The 19,406-nt window shown below is 41.9% G+C and overlaps 1 protein-coding gene across 6 annotated transcripts in view; it reads left to right on the forward strand.

Annotated features, from left to right (window-relative positions):
- Positions 1–19,406, forward strand: part of ADAMTS2 (ADAM metallopeptidase with thrombospondin type 1 motif 2) — a 169,931-nt gene that overhangs the window by 49,086 nt on the left and 101,439 nt on the right. For all 6 annotated transcript variants that reach the window (XM_086852288.1, XM_086852289.1, XM_086852293.1 and 3 more), the window contains one exon: positions 14,051–14,210. In XM_086852288.1, coding sequence (XP_086708414.1) covers positions 14,051–14,210 — 160 coding nt within the window. The remainder of the gene's footprint in view (positions 1–14,050; positions 14,211–19,406) is intronic.

The following is a 19,406-nucleotide window of genomic DNA, read 5'->3' on the forward strand; positions in this document are numbered from 1 at the left end:
CTTCCTCTCTTCCTCCTCTAGGATTATCTCCATGGGTTGAAAAATTACATCTCTCTCTCCATGGTAATTTATCATATTTCTAATGGGTATTAGCCCAAATGGAAACAAAAAAAAACCAAGTATCTGAAAATTCCTTACTGAATTGAAGTGGCCTGAAATATTTCCCTGTTGTCCCTATGAAATGGGATGGTGAGTTTGTGGAGGAGGAGGAGGAAAGGCTCCTTCAAACATATCTGGTGGCTGATGGGATCAGTTAGAGGTGTGAACTCATCATCTTCTTTCTTTTGAGGCAGTTGTGCCCAGAAGAAATCGGGACCACTAAGCTGGAGTTGCCACTGTGGGCCCTTGGTGCACACGAGAGCCACCTGAGGAAGGAGTGGTCCTGTCTGTAGGCATGATGTGACCTGGCCACAGCAGGGTATTTAAAGACTTCATTTCATCCATCACCAGGCACAGCTTTCAGGGATGGCGTGCTCCATGTGTCTGCCAACACTTGGCAAGCCAGGGGTTAATTGTCACTGCTTGCTCTGTTCAGAAGCTGTGTGATCCCAGTCTGCTGTCATGAGGCTATGTGGCCTCTGGCTTTCCAAGATGGAACAGGTTCCTTCCACAAACTGTAAATCTGACTGATGGGAGGCTGCTTAAGAAGATGAAATATGGTTAAAGATGACAGTACTTATCCTCAGGCTCTTCTGGGAAAGTCAGCATATCTTGTTCTTTTGTTCTTGTAGTTCTCCCTACCTCCCCTCGCCCTTTAATGCTTTTCCAAGGTTTGTTATTCTTGAGGACTTGGGAGGAAGGTGCCTATTGGTGTTTGCTCCTTGTTCTGCCAGCTGGGAGATGCCATGTCTGCCCATCCATGCTGCCCACGGGCCAGTTTGGGTCCAGGGGACCTGGGGAGTGCCTGGTCCTGCCCACTGGCAGCTGATGGCCACAGCATCCTTGTCCTTGGCTTGCAGAGGTACAGCTCACCAAGCAGCTGTGAGAAGAGCAGGACAAAGCAGTTGCATTTGTCCAGTTATTAAAGCAAATCTGAGTGTTGTGCCAGCTGTTCTGTGGAGACACAAAACCCAGTGAGCCCTTTGGAAAAGGCAGAGAATAAGTTCAGGATCTGTGGAAAAGATGGATGTGAAGATAAGATGCTGAGAATTGGTAGGAGGCTGGATAACAACAAAACAGACCAAATACAACAGAACAAACACTTGAAGGAGCAAACACAAGAAAGAAAACGGCCTACAAGTGCAGGAAAATACAACATTGATTAGATTTTTCATCTTGCATCTTCCCCCCTACCTTTCATACATCTTGTAATTTTTTCCCAGTGATTCTACTCAGGAGAGCAGATCAGAGGGTATTTCACAGCTCAGAAAGGCTGTGACAGTGCAGGAGCCCACAGCACTTCACCCTGCCATGCCAGTGTGGGGGACTGGTCCCTCCTGGCTGATGAGAAGCCCCAGATAGCTCAGGGTGACACTGGCTACCCCAGCCTAGCATCGGGCCTCCTCTGCCTGCTGCCAGAAGTCACAGCTGTGATCCAAAGCACAGCTGTGTGTCATTTTTCAAAAGCTAGGAAAGAGAATTGCAGACTGTGTGAAAAATGATAAAATCTGGAAAACTTTTTAAAACAACCCTTATAGTTTTGTGAAATTGCTGTTACCCCAGAGTTCAGATGAATCCTGTGAAAGTCTAATTGTGTGAAGCTGCTTGTTGCAGTGCCATGGCCAGACAGGCCTGGTGACCATGCTGGTGGCTATGCTGGGGGTGAACTGTTGGGAAAGAGGGTCATTCATTGACCAACTCCTTGCAGAACAGGAGCAGCAGGTAAGGAGATATCCCACACCTCTCCTGCTTTTTAAACTGAGAGCCATGGTCTGGTTGGAAGTGACTCTGATGCTGAGAGCCTCCTGTAGTGAGAGATTTTGCTGGTAGGAGTGAAAAGGGAACCTTGTGGATCATACTCTGGACTTGGGCCTCAGGACATTTGGTTTCCCATCTCTGCCACAGAGTCCCTGCATGTCTTTGGGGAAGTCATCCAGGTTACCCTCCTCTCATTTCCCCAGTGAGGAATGGGGGATTGCTTTCCTCCAGCGTGGTGAGGCTCTGTGGAGTTGGCAGTTACCATAGAGATGTGGGACCTAAATAGAATTTGAAACCTGTTGAAGGAGAGCTGGAAGCCTGACAGTGTTACCAAAAGAGCAGCTTGGCTTTGGCCATGCTGTGTGGGGCAGCTACAACAGGTTGTAAAACTGTCACCATAGGTGTAAGTCCTGGGAAACCTGGGTCATCTGGAACACTGACTTGCAAAAGCAAAAACCTACTAGTGCAAACTCAGCCCGTAAATATGAAGCAATATCACTAGTTAACAAATAAACTAAAAGATATTTTCTCTTTAGGATCCTCTGGGCAATTTTATTTAATAAAGCCTTTTGGTCTGGCAGGAGTCCAAAACCAAGAAGTCCAGACCTGTTTCTGTTCATTCTGGGGCACCCGGGAGCTTCTGAGGCTCCTCACTGTTTGCATTAAAGGTCTTTAATTTGCTATAAAATGTCAGCTGGAGAATAAAAACTGTAGAGTTACTCTGTGATTTGTTTTAGGCAGAAGGAGGCAGGGGAAAGAATATTTAATCTAATTGATACTCTCTCTATTGTGAAATGAAGAGATGACTTTGAGGTAGTCCTTATTACACTGTTAATAGTGTTTGTGTCCTTCTCATTCATGTTAAAACAAATATTTAATGTTTTCAGTCTCCCTGCTGAAATAAGGATGGGTTTGAGATCCTGGTCATTTCCATTCAACTTCTTTGGAAACATTTCAGTTTGGTTGTATTTGCAGGCATCCTGCATCCAGTGTTTTCTGTGCAGCTATAGGACTGACTTGTATAACAACAAAACAATGCCATCTGTCTTGTCTTTTTTTATCCCATGTTTAAACATACTTTTTTTTTTTTTTTTCCTGTTTTGGTGCTGATTGAGTTTGTAGAGTGAAGTGAAAGGAAATATTTATTGAACTTGTTGCAATAGTTGTCCATCCCTCACCTGACCTGGAAGTAGCTAATTTAGGACGTGGTATGATACGTAGGCTGGTTAAATGTTTCTAGCAAGGCATTTGAGTTTTTTGTCAGTGTTATATTCCATCTGACAGGTTCCTGTGCATTCATTCCTTGATCTTCCTGAGTTCTGTCTCTTGGGCTCCTGATACTGCTATCTCTAATCTGAATTGTGTAGCTAGCAGCAAATTCAAAGTGGAAGAGTTGACCTCTTTTGTAATTTTTCAAAAACATTTGGAAATTCGTTGTGAAGCACAGTGGCTCACATGGCCACGACTCAGCACCAGTGTGTAAGTTCACCTGTGTGTTCTGGGATAAGCATGAGTTGGTTGGAATCCCTGTTTTCTGGATGAGGGATGTTTCCTGTCAGGCCCTGGATGCCCCTGTGTCACCGCTGGGTACCCTCAGCAGTGCCCTTGGTGCCCTCAGCTGTTTTGTCCTGTGCTGGATCTTGGTCCTCCTCTAGACAGGACTGAGACACAATTGCAATAATTGACTTTAGAGGGAATGGGGGTGTGGGTAGAAGAAACAGATTATCTGATAATTTCTTTCAAAAACTAATGATTTTTGTATTTATAGAGGTAGATAACTGGCACCCTTCCTAGAGTATTTCCTCTGACCCATATTCCCAGCTCGTAGTTCTTGTAACTGTACTTGGACAACTGACTTTGAGAAGTTTTTAAGCATTGTTGCTGGCTCAAGAACTACAAATGTTTATTTTTTTTCTCTCTGCCTAGTATCTAAATTAATAATGTCTGTTTCATTATAAAAGAATCCCCTGAGATTCTAAAGGCAACTTTAAATAAGAAAGCCACATCATTTTATAGTAGACATGTAAATTATGGAAACAACTCCACCTCTCGAAGAACTTGCTTAACATCTTCTGTAGTAATAGTATTGTCCAAATAAACACACACCAGTTGTAAACTTACCAGAATGTGTGGTGGTGCTAACCCAGCTCTACTGGTGTGAATACATTAGCCCACTGACATATGGTGTGTAATTTGATTTCTAGTAGCTCTGAAAGATTTACAGGCTGACTTACGCTTCTTGCTTTGCCTTTATTTTCCATTTCCATTTCCATTTTCTCTTATGTTCCTTTACAGGCTCCATTTGACTCAATGTATGTTGCATCCAACTTCCAACTACTGAGTGCTGCTGGATATTAATTTTCTATTTATTTTGGGAAAACAGACACTTTTCTTTTAACTTTTGCCTAAGACTATAAGTGCTTTTCCAAACATTACTACCAGTCTACCTTCTACTGCAACACTTGTTATTTTTTCAGCTTTCTACAGTTCCTACCTAACTGTGGTTTTGTCCTGTAGAGTTTTGTGTGTGATATTTAAGTCCTTTTGTGCTTCCTGGAGCATGGTGAAAAGTTTATGGTTACTGGAGCCATAGCCTAAGCAACACAGGGAACATTCTTATTCTTCAATTTACACAATATTAAATTGTTTTATTAGAAGCTGCAGCTTTTGAGGGAGGAGAGGAGAAAAATGTCTGGGAAAACATAAACAGCAAAAACCAGGAAAAATGGAGGTGATCAAAAAGTGGGAAAGAAAATCACGTGAGCCACACTGTGTTTGACCAGATGTCCATGTGAGGCCTTACCTTGTCTTCAAAACCAGGCAGTAGCAGGTGATTGTCTTTGGTGCCTGAACCTAGCTCGTGTTTGATTTTGCTTTTTGAAGGATGTAGATCACCAGCTACTGCTGAGCTCCTTGAGCCTGTTTTGGACTCAGCTGATGTTCTTTATTTTTTCCTCTGCAGAAGTCTGCTAAAATGTCTTTGTTATTGTGCGATGCCTAAACCTTGGTCCTTGAACTGTAAGTACTAGTGCAGTGTAAACAAAGAGGTTTTTAAACATTTTTAAGGAAAAGTTTTGAGCTGGTTTTGCACAAGATCACCTGTAATATTGCAGGCTAAAATTTCTTGTCAGAGTTTCTTTTTTTGTTTGTTTCTTGGTATGTCCAAGCTTTTCTCATCAGCAATTCTTTCTGTGCTTTCAGATCTTGGAGAGTTATCATATGCCTCCCTTCGTCTTTGTCACACAGACAAATAGTGCACATTAATTCTTTGATTTAATCCTTCTTAATAAGCCTGTTCCTCCAGGGATTAATTATTTTAGTTTTTTGTACTGTAGCTTGCACTTTGTTGACATCTTGTACTGGGAGCCTACAACTGAGTGCAGTATAAAATTGAAAGCTCATCTCTCATTAGGTTTTCATGCTCTCATTTGAAAAACTGCTTTCCAGGTTCATTTCTCCAGTAAAGGGTAAGAGAAAGAAGGTTAAAATAAGCCTGGCTATAGGATGTGAAAAGAAAAACAGGTCCCGGCTGCAGCAACCTTTTGTTATTTTTGTTTTCCTGCACCCTTATGGGTATTCTGTTATAGTAAAGGTGACATTTAGCAGGGAAGGACCATATCTGATTTGCAAGCCACAAATCCAGACCTGTGGCTGGCTTTGGGTTAGGAGCTGTTGCAAGGAGCAGTATGAAGTGTGTGTGAGACAAGATGCTCTCTCCCAGGTGGGAGTTTTTTCCCGCTGGGGGTTTTGCTTTCCCTGTGGTAGAAAATGTCAGAGGCTGCAGACCAGGGGCAGTGGGTTCTGCCAAAGGGCACAGCTTCCTCGGGTGGGGATTTTGGGGTGAGCTCCCTGAACCTGCCCCCAGAGAGGCTGGGTGGGCACTGGAGCTGCTATGGGAGGATCAGGGGGTGGGGATGGCCTGGCCAGGGCTGGCTCCTGCTGCCCTGCAGGAGCTTGTGCTGGGAGGTTCACATGCTCCTCTGGAATGGGAAATGCTGCTGCAGAACATCTTCCAAAGGGCAGAGTCAGGACTTTTATAAGATAATTTGAAATTACTTTAAATGCTGAGTTGAATTTAATATGTTAAACTTTTTTTTTTTTAATAGTAAACTTTTTTCTGCAGTTTTCTGTGGTCTGGATCATTTTATCTTGTTTACCATAGCAAAGACCTGGACTCTGTTTCCTACCCATTAATGGATCTGTTCCAGCCCTGCTGCACACAGTTTTTGGGAGGCTGCAGTGGTGCTTTGGTAAAAGGTCTTCGGCCTGTCTTATATAGAACATCAGACTAAACTGCTTTAATATTTATGAATCCATTTATAAATTCTGTCCTTGAGATTTATGAATGTGACACCTGTTGAACTTAAGTGGGTGGTGATTTGTGCCTTAAGCAAATATACTTTTGAAAAGAAACTTGTGTAGCAAGTGTCCCGCTTTGTGAGGGCTTGAGCTGAGGACCTTTCCAGTTGGACTTGTTTTGTTTTCTTGCAGAATGTCAATTAAGTTTTATTGCTGAGGGTAGGACTCAACTATGTGTTTTGTCAAAGTGTCCTCAGAAATGCTTTATTTCAAATGGTTCTGTGTGTCAAAATTGGGAAAGTTAATCTTTTTGGATCTTGCTGTTAGCAAACTCATGGACTTGATATTCATGCTTTTCCTCCCTGAAAGATTAAAGTTGAGAAACTCTGTTTCAGGGCACTGCAATTACTATTCCCTGCTTGCAACAACAGCAATCAAGTTTACAATCCCCTGAGTCTGCAAGATCTGCCACATTTATCATTTTCATTCTTAACAGCTATTTAATAACTCACCTCTTTCCCACTTGGAATTACACATACCTGTGGGCATCAAGCCTAGAGAATTTCCAAAATGTTCTTGCTTATGCATTATTTTAGCAAAAGGAGCTGCTCGTCTCTGAAAAGCTACAGAATTGTGACACTTTTGCAGCTGGGCTCATTGGAAATGAGGTTCCTGCTGCTGCTGGTGGAGGTATCCAGAGGTGGAAGCTAACCTGGCAAAGGTGCCAGGCTATTCCCTGTACAGCAGCTGCAGGGAAATCTGCTCTGAGTTTGCCTGCCTCAGAACCATTTTGTACTTTTGCAGACTGTGCTCTGCAAAACGAGTATCTGTGGCAAATACAGAAAGTTCTGAGTTTGTATATTACCTAAACTTGTTGAGTATGAGATTTATCTCTTGGGATCTCTGAGGATTCATAGGTGAGTAGCTGCTAGGACAGGGCAGGTCATGGGCAAAGAGGCAAGAGATTTACTGGGGAGAAGTTCTTGGGGTTGTGCCCTGGTCTGCTGCTGCTGCTGGCCCTGGGCAGGCGCTGAGTGGCAGAGGTGAGAATTTGGTAGTTTTCTTGTAAAGGCAGAGAAGCTGAAAGCAAATGTTTTTTAGCATTGCTCACTGGTGAAAGCCAGGCCCTTTGGCCAGGACCCTTGTCTTGAAATCTGCTGGCATTGCTTTGTGAAATCATTTTAATTGTGTCTGTTTTCTAGATGGTTCACTGACAATGAGACACAGTCTGTCTCACTATTGTGTCTCTTAACCACAGAAAACCCTTTTGAGTTTCTAACTGCAAGATTTGGATCCAGATTCCCATCTGCTATAAACTAATGCAACACTCTTAACTTCAGGTTATATTGGCTCAGATTTGTCCCCCTGCTGTTATCAATCACACCTGCAATTGTGTGGTGACTAAGCTGGGCTCTGGGGACAAAATTTTATTTTTGGTAGCAGTGGAAGTCTGCAGATGCATGAATGGATGGATGCCCATCCTCCCTTAAGCAACAATGACTGCAGAAAGCAGCCTGTCATGAAAGAGCTCTTAGTAGCAGTAACTCCTGTATGGTGCTATTCATTAGTAGATCTTAAAGTGCAGTAAAAGTGTGATCTCACCCCCATGCAGAGCACAAATGGGGACCCTAGGGGACATGCAGCTTCCACAGGGTGACCCAGAAGGCTCTGTCTCTCTGTCAGTTTGGCTGGGTAATTCTGATGTGTATCCATAATTATTTTCTTCCTTAATTTTTTTTGAGGATATGTGAAACTTTCTTCCCCATCCAGTCTGGGCCTGAATAGATCAGTGTAGATTGAGGGCAGCAGCAGGATGCAGCAGAATTAATGCCAGTGTGTTCCAAATATTTGCCACAATTCCTTTAGTACCTCCATTCACTGTAAAGGAAGATGAATTTGCAGCACTGCACAATTCTTCCTCTGCAATGCTTCAGTAATGGGAGCCATGTTCTTAACAAACCAAATGCAAATATGACATAAGAAGGTTTTGGGTTTTTTTTTTTGCATTGTTATCTACATCAATTAAGCGGAATGGAAGTAAAATTCTGAAGTAATCTGTTCCTGAATCAATGTACTGTGTGATTGGGAATGAACACACTGCATAAGGGAAAATATTGAGAGATTCCTTGTGGGCAGGGATGAGTTTGGAAGGTCTGTGTCATGTCCATGGCTCTGCCACAGACTTCCTGGGGAACTCCAGTCACTGGAGCTCCAGGTGCATCAGGTCCATTCCATTGTAATAGAGCAAAGAGTGTTTCTGCATTTGGCTTTCGTGTTGGGAGGACACATCTGTTGTCTGGAAAAAGCATGTTCCTATGGCTCTAAGACCTAGAGAAGGATCATGAATGTTACATGTGGGATTTGCTTGCAAATTTTCTGCTCTGCTAGTGCCACTTTGGTCAAATGTTGCTGCAGTTGTGTATTTAGGTAAAAGCACATTTATATAAACACGGAATAAGACTTTGTCCAATATCTTGTCCCGAAAATATAAATGTTTCACCTTTCACATCATCTACAAAGTATTTTTGGCAACTCTACATTTAAATGCAAGTCTTTCTCAGATTCTCTGTGAATTGATGGGAGAATCCCGTATTGCCAGTTCCCATCTGGAGTGTTCACTGGCATTGCAGAGAGTGCAAGCTCATAGCCCAGGCACCGAGGGTAAATGTCAGATAGTTTATATGTCACTTTTGTCTCAAGAAAATACCCTATATTTCAAGACTGTAATTAGCATTTGTTCATGCATGGGTATATAATTTGGCTAGTTACCTCTTTCAGAATCAAATACTCAAAAAAATTAGATCTTTGTCTATGTACAGAAATGTTGTTTCTAAGAGTTTCTGAAATACTGTTTTTCTAGGTTACTGATTTAATTAATTAACCAGTTTTGTGGATTTAAAACAAATATTAATTTCAGGTTTGTAGACATTTAATTTTATCTTCCTATCTGTATTATGTGCTTGGAGATTGGGATGTAAATCTGCCTTTATATGGCAATGAGAAACTTCGTAAATCTGTACTAATGAGGAAGAAAATGAACATTAATTAAACTTGCAGGATGGGCTGAGGCTCTGGAGTCCTGGAGCAGCCGCTGGATGGTTACTTCATTACAGCCCAGAACAAGGAGCTGTGATGTGAATGCAACAAGGAGACAATTAAGTCGCTCACCAAGTGCAGAGCCAGAGAGAAATTTAATTATCCACAGGATCTAACGCTCTAAAACCTGGAGTTTTCTGTAGATCTAAATATGCCAGGCAGTTTTTCTGTCAAATTAGGCTTCTGAAGAATGTCCTTAGAAATGCAGGAGGGGCTGGGGATGTTGAGGAGATAGAAGAAGAAACCTGCTGTTCTGCTGAGCTCTGTGGGGTGGTGGAACAGCTCTGGCTGGTCTCCTGGGCTGGAGAGGAGATGTCCATCGTGTGGGATGGGATTAGTGTCATTAACCTGGGCAGAAATCCAATGTGGATGTGGCCATTGCCAGTGTATGTAGGTCCTGTGGTCCTTGAAAGCCTTGAGAGGAGGTCTCCAGGAATGTACAGGAGCCCTCTTACCCTCAAAAGAGATTAGTGGAACTCGAGACCCCAACTCCATGTGATCCACAAATGGATTAATTTGTGGTTTATCAGTGTAATTCGTGTCATAATTAGACAGGACATTCACTCTCAGTCTTCCTTGTGAATTGTTTTCTGTGTGGCTTTCACTTCCAAATAAACGCCTTGCTAACCTTAGCAGAGGTTTAGATTCTCTGAACTGCTGTTTCCTTTTGATTAAGTGTTTTCTGCTCTAGTCTTTAATGCATATTAATGAGTGCCAAGCAGTGCTTGACTTGAGTAATTTGCAGCTGGGATCTAAAAGCCCTTGGAAGGAAGGCCTGGGGATGTCCCACTTTGGGAAATAGTGGGATATTGTAGGCTCTTTGCCACAATGTGGTGCATTTCAAAGGCAAACCCTTTTTATATTTTCATTAGTCACAGGACACAATCACAGCTGCCATCATCAATATTCCCATATTCAGCTTAGTTTCAAGTTAAAAGTCCCAGAAGAGAAGAGTAAGAAGCAGGAGCTTTGTGTTTTTTTCCAGCATTGGACTTCCTTTCCATGGAGATGCACAATTCCATGCCTGGTTATGGATTGCACAGTGTGTATGTGGCTGCAGGGTGGTAGTGCAGGGTGACCACTGCTATCCATAAGGCCTGGAACTACAACATTCCTGGGATGGGTGGTGAGCAGTGTAGGATAGAAAACCACTATGGATAGCAGGTACTTTTTAGCTCTTAGTTTGTGAAAGTACCTGCTGTGATTCCGTTCAGAACTTTTTGGGGAATGGGTAATTGAAAAGCTTAAATGTGTTTTCATATCTTGTGGAGTAAATATCCAGATGATGATGGTCCAAGGATTTTCTGAAGCCCTTCCAGTCAAAGGGAAGGCACAGGTGTGCTCAAACAATACAAGATTTCTGTTTTAGTCATCCAGAGGCATTCTGCAGGAAACTGCAGGAACTTCAATGCTCTCTGTTGTCATCACAGACTTGGTGGTTGTCTGACAGTGGCCTTGGCATGATGGGCTGGCACAGGGTGATGGCAGCTGTGGGTAAGAACAGGACTTGTGAAGGTGAAGGAGATGAACCAACCCCTGCTGCCTTGTTTGCTGCCCTGTTGCTTGCTTGGCTGTGCACAACACTGGTGGTGAGTTGATGACTAAAAGCAATCTCCCTTTCATGGTGGCTTTTTGAAAGTGTTCTGAGTAGTAAAGAAAAAAATACATTAGGCAATTCATTTTGAGCTTTTCATGTTCAAAGCATTTGGCCAAGAAAACCCCCAAATCAGGCCTTGTAATTATCCTGCAAGAGTGTTGTTATGCTGGTTCAGAGGTGGAGAAATGGAAGTAAAGAGGGTAAATGTCTTGCTCAAAGCAGTAAGGAAATATGTGGTGGAGACTTTCAGGAGCCCCACATATTTCTTAATGAATCATTTATACCTGTGGTTATATTATTAGGTAGATGACTTGAACTGTGGATTGCTGTAGGAACTCTGCCTGGCCATCTAAATGAATTTTCTTCTTGAAGTCTTAAACAGCCATTCTTTCTTATTTTATTTCATGACAATATGTTGGCTAAATCAAAGATTGTGTAGGACATGCAATATATAAAAATACAAAATTCTTTTACAGTTCAAACACACCTTCTTTCCTAATAATTCTGATCAAAAATAATTGATGTGTTTCTCTGCACTAAAAGAAAAGATGAATTCCAGTGTAGTCCAAGATTAAAATGAGAAAAAGAATATTCAGCCATGCTTTGCCAGGAGTTGGGTCCTTGGGGGCTCTTCCAACTCAGGAGATTCCGTGATTCTGTGTTTGAAGGTTAAATTCCTTCCTCTCTCCACCCCTATGGATGCTGCCATGGACAGGTACAGAGTGGTGTCATGTCCATCCAAGAAGCAGAGTGTGGAATGAGAGCACCTGATGTTGTCCTGCTCTTTGGCAGCTTCCCATGCCACGTGAATCTCCCTACACAAAAAAGGAGCAATACCAGTCACAGTGACCTGCAGGAAATGTCACTGTTTAAGCACTCTTTTATGTCTTGGGATCCAGCGTTTAAGTATCTCTTTCTGTTTAGTCTTACAGCCTGTTCCAGGGTGTCACCTCCATATTCTCAGAGTGGAGAATTCACTCTGACCAACTGTTTCCATCTCCAAAAGGCCACCACACCTTGGAAGCTAAAGTTCACCTGCAACAGTTGTTCCTCTGTCCAGTCAGTTCAGCTACTGATTGCAGAAGTTGCTTCTCTGTTAATTTTCTTAGAAGATCTAAATTCCTCCAAACTCCCATCAGTACTCCCTGCTGCACACTGTACAGCAGCATTTCCATCTGTATCCTGAATTATGGTCTACAGTCCAAACTGAGGTCTGGCATTAGCTGCTTAGTTAATATTAGACTTAATGTATCCAAAAATACATAGGAACATGTGCACAACCATGGTGCTTTTTTCACTTGCAAAAACCAGAATCACATATTTTTCACATGACAGTCAAGCTCTGTGTATTTCTCCTGGGTGTATGTATGGTGTGTGCATTGTACCCTGTGCTGTTGAACTTGGAAATGCTGGCTACTTCTGGATGTTTAGCTGTGCATTTATCATAAAAAGATTTCCAAATTTATGGATATAATATTTAATATCCAGAAGTGTGTGTGTAATGCAATTAGAATAACATTAAAAGGAGGGCAACATCAAGTCTGAATTTTTCATGTATTGCATCTTACAATAAGAGATCAGTTGTTGTCTCTTACAGTTCAGCACTTATTTTCTTGGTTGTCTTGACTTCCTTGAGCTGCTGAGCCTGTCTCACCTTTTCTGTGTCTGATGTAGAATCTAAATTAGTTAAGAAGAAACAGGACATGATTTCAAATTCAGTTTCCTCTATACAGGCAGGATGGCATCGGCTTAAATTGCTTTGATATAATTTTGCTTCTTTAATCCTTCCTCTCCAATCTGTTTTTGTATACATTATATATATGAATTCTGGGACTGGAAATCTTGCCTAATGTAAGTTAAGACATGACAAATGAACCTGACATTTTTCCAAGGAGGGAACCAGTGAACATACTGTATTTATAGCAGTAGGAATGTAGTTTGCTGCTTGTAGAAGAAAAATATGTGCTGTATGAGAACTTAAGTGCTGGAATATGATAAGTGTGTTTAGATGTACTTGTTTCAAGTGAGACTACTGGGTTCAAAGGAGCCAAACTGGTTCCCCTGGAAGGTTGAGGTAAGGCTTCACTGAACTGATTTAGGGTCCCAGAAGCTCAGATAGCAAGATGGAGAGTCACAGTGCAAGTTTGAAACTGCAGTGTCTCCAGGATCATCTCTGGACAGAGTGGGAAAGAATGTGATGAAGGAGCTTCTGAAGGTTGGATCTGGAACCATTTAATTCACATTAATAGGAAGATTTTGTCTGCAAGCTGAGAGTTCACTAGCTGAAGTTCTCAAGCACAGATGTGCAAACATGCAGAAAAAATTGATTCAAGCCAACCATCTCTGCAAGCAGCTCTTAGCTGCTGTGACCTCCTGCAGTTGGGCAGGACTGCAAGAGGAGACAAGCCCAGGTGATCCAGGTGCCCAAGTTGTTTCACCTGCATAGAGATGACAAAAGTCCTTATCTTTTTTAAAGTTTTCAGTCTTTATGAGGGTTTCCCCTGAACACAATGAGAATTACTTGGATGATGTTCCTTTGAGGTGCTTTGTAGAAGTGCAAATTCTTATTTTCATACCAGGGTATCTGGTCCAGTCTGAATAAATTGGGTTTTTTTTAACAGTGCACTACTGACACTCAAACTAGTTGTAGCTAATTCTTGAAAGATTATTTTGTTGGCTGAATGCCTTATATCACAGGGGAAATAATCACAAAGCTTAACTGCCTGAATGTAAGATGCAGCGGTTTTCTATCTTGCTTTTGAACAGAAAGGCTGACTCTACAACTTTTGACTGCACATCAGAACCAGCTTATGGCACTGATCTGATCCTTTATTTAGCAGAAATAGTAAACACTGGAGTGGTCTGGGCCTGATGGATAGCTAAGGTCATAGTAACTTCCATTGTAGCTGTTTTTTAATGGAGAGGGTGATTTCCTAGACAGATTTTTAGACCTATACTTGGCTCATGTGGCTCAAGGAGAAGTCCTTCTGGTTCAGAGTTGTACCTTTTGTCCTTTCTTGTCAAATTAGGAAAATGATGCTCTGTTTTGCTCTAATAAAGAATTCACCTGGTTTCCTCTCTGCATCCTAATTGCTCTCTAGAGAGCACTAAAGTGTGCTTAAGCATATTGTAGCTGTTTACTCGCAGTGCCTGCTGTACGTGCAGTAATGCAAAGTGTTCCATCTCTGCCCTGTGCTGCAGGCTGGCATGATCCGCACGGACAAGGACGAGTTCTTCATCGAACCTCTGGAGAGGGGGGCCCAGGAGGAGGAAGAGGGAGGAGGCAGAACACACGTGGTTTATCGCAGAGCAGCTGCCAGGAAACAGCTTCCTATTGAGAGCCTGGATACTGTGTACAAAGGTAAGGCAGGCTGGGGGATAAGTGTAGCTGAAGGCACGTGGCCAATGTGATCTGCCACCTCTGGCTATTTTATCCTGCAAAGATGAAATGTGTTTTCCTTCCAAGAGAAAAGTAGGGAAAGAGCTGAACACTTTGTATGGGCTAAGGGAACATCACATCAGCCAAAGCCATCTCCGGGATGGTGGCACAGTCTTTGCCTTGAAGAGTTTCCTTGTCTCCAGAGATGGCCAACATGAAGTTGTGTGTTCCCCTGAGCCCTGGGTCAAAGCAGAGGAAGGGGCTGGTGGGTGACACAGCAGTGCAGGGCAGGCTGTGGCTGCTGGCACAGGTGGCAGTGCTGACTTTGCAAAGGCTGTATTGGAAAGCTGCAACCAGGACACTGAGGCTGGCATGGCACATGGGCTCCATTGGCAGTGTCCTCACTGGGCTGCATTAGTCACAAAAGGAAAATAATGGTATCTCCAGTATGAACACAAACCTCCTTGATTTTTTTATGTGTTGCCAAGTGTGGAATATAATGCACTAAGTATGTGATAGACAGTGATAGAAAAACAAGAATTAAACATAAACATCCATTCTGTGTAGTGTTTTCTGTTTCTCTGATAACTGCTTGGTTATTGCACCTTTTTTTCTGAATAAATAAGGGATGCAAATCTGCTAAGTGGATGTTTTGACAGCTGATGTTAACACTGAAATTAACTGGGTCATTTGAGTGGAAACAACAAAACAGCTACATTTTTGTTCCAAATGTGTGTACCAAACTGCAGAGTTATTTGTCACTCATACCCTAGTATTATCCTATTTCAGTATAATGGGGTTTCAAGTAGAGGAAGGAAGGAACAGAGAGCCACAGGGACAAGGCACTGAAATTAGGGCCATGTGAACAATATCCATTTCTCACTGTTCAGGTTGGAACAAGGATTAAAAAGAAAGCAAGCAATAGCATTCAACCAACTCTTTTTCTCCACTTTGGAAATGACCTGTGAATTTTGTGATTGACACAGTGCTTTGCTGAGTTCTTCTCATTGCCTTTGTACTCACTGAGGAGCAGATCTGGGTAATGCAGGAGCCTGAGTGCCACAATCCCAGAAGGATTGGATGGTAGATGTGGTGGAAGTTGCTTTATTAGTGAATGTTTATAAAATTATTGCATGTTGGAAAATACCAGCCGCTCACTGTGTTTCCTCTTAAACAAAAGAGACTTGATGTTGTTCACACCTTATGGCAATATTTTTGGTTTCAGATGGTAAATATTCCTCAGGAGTAGGAGTCTGGTACACAGAAAAGCACAAATTGTAGATCAGCTCCAGTTACTGGCACCTGGTACCTGCTCGAGGAGGCTCTGACAGCAGCGGCTGAGATGCAGCCTGTGCCTGGCAGCAAAGCCACACGCCGTGTCTGATGCCACCAGACTTGGTGTCTGTCACCTCACCTGTGTCAGGGCTGGAGTTTGTAAACTGTGGTAAAAGTAAATCTACAAAAGTTTGTACTCAAAGCACAAAAGTAATCACAGCCACCAGCCAGCACTGTGGGATTGAAAAGCAAAAGGGAGGCTGAACTCGTGCAGGCTGGGCTGAGAAGTAGCAGTGACCTTGTCTGGAACAGCAGGTGTTGGGGACAGGTGTTGTGATATTCTGAATTTTTAAACTAAGGAGAAAACGCTAAGGGCAGTAATCTTACCCTCTACCCCATCACCTTTTGATTTGTAATCTTGATTAAAGATTAGCTTTTATTTAAAAAAAACCAAACTGTTACCAAAAATCAGTAAAAATAGAAACTGTACTGTAAAGGGGATTTTTTTCCCATTAAATTGTCTTTGCCTATAACAAAAAGAGTGAACAACCACTCGAAAATTGTTTGTTCTCTACTTTTTATTAAACCTGGCTTCCCACCTCTGATTGCTCTAGGCAAAAGGCATGGATGGGATGTGCTTTCAGAAATTGTAATTTTATTTTCCACTTGGTCTTTTTCCAGAATGCATTGAGTTGTGGTTAACATACACCAAAATATTTAGTGATTGAGCATTGATAAGCACACTCTGCTCTTTGTTTCCATAATGCTCTAAACTGATTGATGGACTGAGTTAGGAAATACTTGGTAGGGCATTTTCAGCATGCTGTATCTATTAAAAAAAAAAAAAAAAAAAAGGTTAACCAAGAGCACTCTCCCTCTTTCCAACATCCCTGGAGACAACTGCATTGTTGCCAAATCCCATAAATTTACATGTGATGAATTGTAACACTTGGACTATTTTTAAAGGTCCAGCCTCCAGGAATCTTATGAATATGTGATGATTTTTTTTTCCCTAGGTGAGCTTCTGGTTCTTTTAACTGTTGATAATTTTTTTTAGTTCCTGGCTGTGTAAATATTTTAAGGTAATGCGTGACAAATGAAGTTTATGTATTCCATAATTTTTAAAACAGCATCTTTTAAAATCCCATGATATGTTAATTTAATCCCATGATTTGGGAGGGGATTGTGAGTCATGATTTTTGAATGTTTTGGTTTGGATAGATAGATACAAATTCCTTATAAATATTCCTATCTTTGGCACTCTTTTCACAAAAAATAGGACAAGTTGTTCTCAGTGAAGGAATTGAAAACTCCATGAACTTGGAGTCGAGAGGGTCAGTCACCATTTCAAGGTCTTGGGTCTGCAGTGGGCAGTGGCCATGCTGGGCCTCACAAGGCACAAGGGTTTGGGATTTTCTACTAAATGCAGTTATTTTGGAGGGTGGTTTGCTGAAGAACCCAATGCCCCAAGCCAATGTGCATCCCCCACTGCTGCCCAGGCAGAGAGCCCTAAGACTGGGCTGCAAGGCAGTGGGACAGAGATCCCTGAGGCTGGGGGGCAGCTGAGCTCCCCAAAAGACAGCCAGGACTAGTGGAATCCATTGACTGCTTGGGAGTGTGGATTAAAAAAATAAAACAACCCTAGAAAAAAAATTGTATTTTCCACACCATAGAAATATATTCTAAATTATGTCAACAGATGTGGTGAGATGGACCTGACAGCAGGGTTTTTTTAGCTTTTTACCATGCTCCGTTATCTATTTTTTATATTATAATAAGGAAAATAGAGATTTTATTCCATCTGTCAAAAAACTGTAAACAAACAAACCCCACAACCTCCTAAGCCCTGCAGAGATCAAGGTGTGCATCTTGTGTTATGAAGGCTCTGCTGACGTGCTGGGTTTTGAAAAGTGGAATGTGCAGGGAGAGATCTGCCCCACCCTGAATCCAGACTGTGCCAGGTTTGCTTCTGCATTTACGTAAAACGTTATCTGAAGATTGGGAAATGTAACTGCTTGTTTTGGCAACCTGAATCATTTGTTTTGACTGGTGTGAGATTATCTGGGGTTTGGGAGAATCACAGAGTATGGGGTGTAATATTTCTTCTGCCTGCTCGTCTCCTCTCAAATAATGCTATTTGTTAATGTACTGGAAAAATGTAAGCATCATATTTTAGGCAAGTAATAATCTTCAGCAGAGTAGCACTGTGAAAGTCTGTGTGAGCTCACTACAAATCAGACTAATTGTTTCAGAAAGAGAAATATTTTCATGTAATGGCTGAAATATTGCAGGTGTGGTGAGAATAAATCCTATTTTCCCTGGCAACTGCTTTTAGTGCTTGCATACATATAATTATTTATCTTCCTCTAGATAAAAATAAGCAGCATGTTGAACATATTTTAATATTTCCAGTTGAATTCCTTCTTGCAAATATGAGAAATGTTCCTTGATAGCAGTAAAACTACCTACATAATAGAATTGGAATTAAATAGATAAGCTAGAGTGGGTTATTTTTCCTTGTAACTGCTGGGGTTTTGCTTAAATGTTCTTTGGATGTTAACTGAAGAGATGGTAAGTATTTAATGAATGGTTATGATAAGTCCTGGAAAGCCAGCTTGATTTTTTGCCTCTAAAGGCAATCTGATTACCAGGCCTGTAAGCTTTAATTCCACATTTCTCCAGCTAAATTACTGTGTCTGTTATGTTGATCAGCTGAGAGAAAATGATTATACTCAAACTTCCTTAAGGTTTGCGTTTTCTCTGAAAATCATTGTTTAAGTCCTGTGCTGAGTTTTATTACTTGATTGACGAGAAACAGAATTCAGCTTTAGTGACAGTTTTATTTACTGTGCAGATGAAAGATGACCTTAGCCAAGAACAGTTAATTACTGATGAAGACAGTAAGGTAACTCCCCAAATGTGCTTAAACCAGAAAGTTGTTGTTTCTGTCAGTGCCAGTTAAACCCCTTGGATGGCCAAATGAGTCTGACACGAGTCCCATCATGAATAGCTCTGGGCTGACGGGGTGGACAAACCCCTCCAGCCTCTGCTGCAGACTTCTGACCCCTTCCCATGGGATTTCTAGAGGTCAGACCTGCAGAGGGGTTGTGCCTTGGTGCTGAATGATGTCATCATTTCATGTGACCCTGTGATGTACTTCCTGGGGCAAACCCCGTAATTTTTTTTTATACCTTTTTATTGGTAAATTTTTCAACTGTTGAGGGTTTCTAACATCCCCCTGGCCATAAGCATGTGCCAGTCAGACAAAAAGACAGAAATATTTTGCTGCTTCTACTCAGTAGTGGTAGCCAGCTTCTTTCTGACAGACCCAAACCTCATCAGAGCAGAGCTGGTCCTCAGTCCTCTCACTGGCATCTTCTGGCTCTCCACAATGGAGAAGGACAGCAGTCTTTGACATTTAGGAGTCCTGAAAAGTTAGGGGACCATTCAGCAGGAGAAAAATCCATGTAAATTTAAGCTGAAACAACCCCACTCTGGAAGTTTTTTTAAAAGATGGAAGTTAAAAATATAATCAAGTTGTAACAACTCAGTTGCCAGAGATTTGCAGGTTTTGGAGATGATATTTCAGAGGAAGACTCCTCCATCATAGTCCATCAAACTGTCAATGCCATTGATTTACTAATGTATTCAAATTACTCTTTAGAAACCAACGTGCATCTGGTGTATATTTTTCTGGATTGCCTGAAACGGCTCTGAGTGGCTGGCCGGTTGCCATTCTAATTTATACAAACTTTCCTGGTTACCTTTGCAGGGGAACAGTTTCTTCAGGAAACTGAAGTTTCTCCAAATCCAATCAATATTTCCTCTCAGCCTGTACTCTTGCTGATTAATTACTGCTCCCTTATTTTGCAGTCAGTCAGACTCTGATGACAATATTTTTTG

This window comes from Cyanistes caeruleus, chromosome 15, assembly GCF_971803275.1.
Source record: "Cyanistes caeruleus chromosome 15, bCyaCae1.hap1.1, whole genome shotgun sequence".
NCBI lineage: Eukaryota > Metazoa > Chordata > Aves > Passeriformes > Paridae > Cyanistes > Cyanistes caeruleus.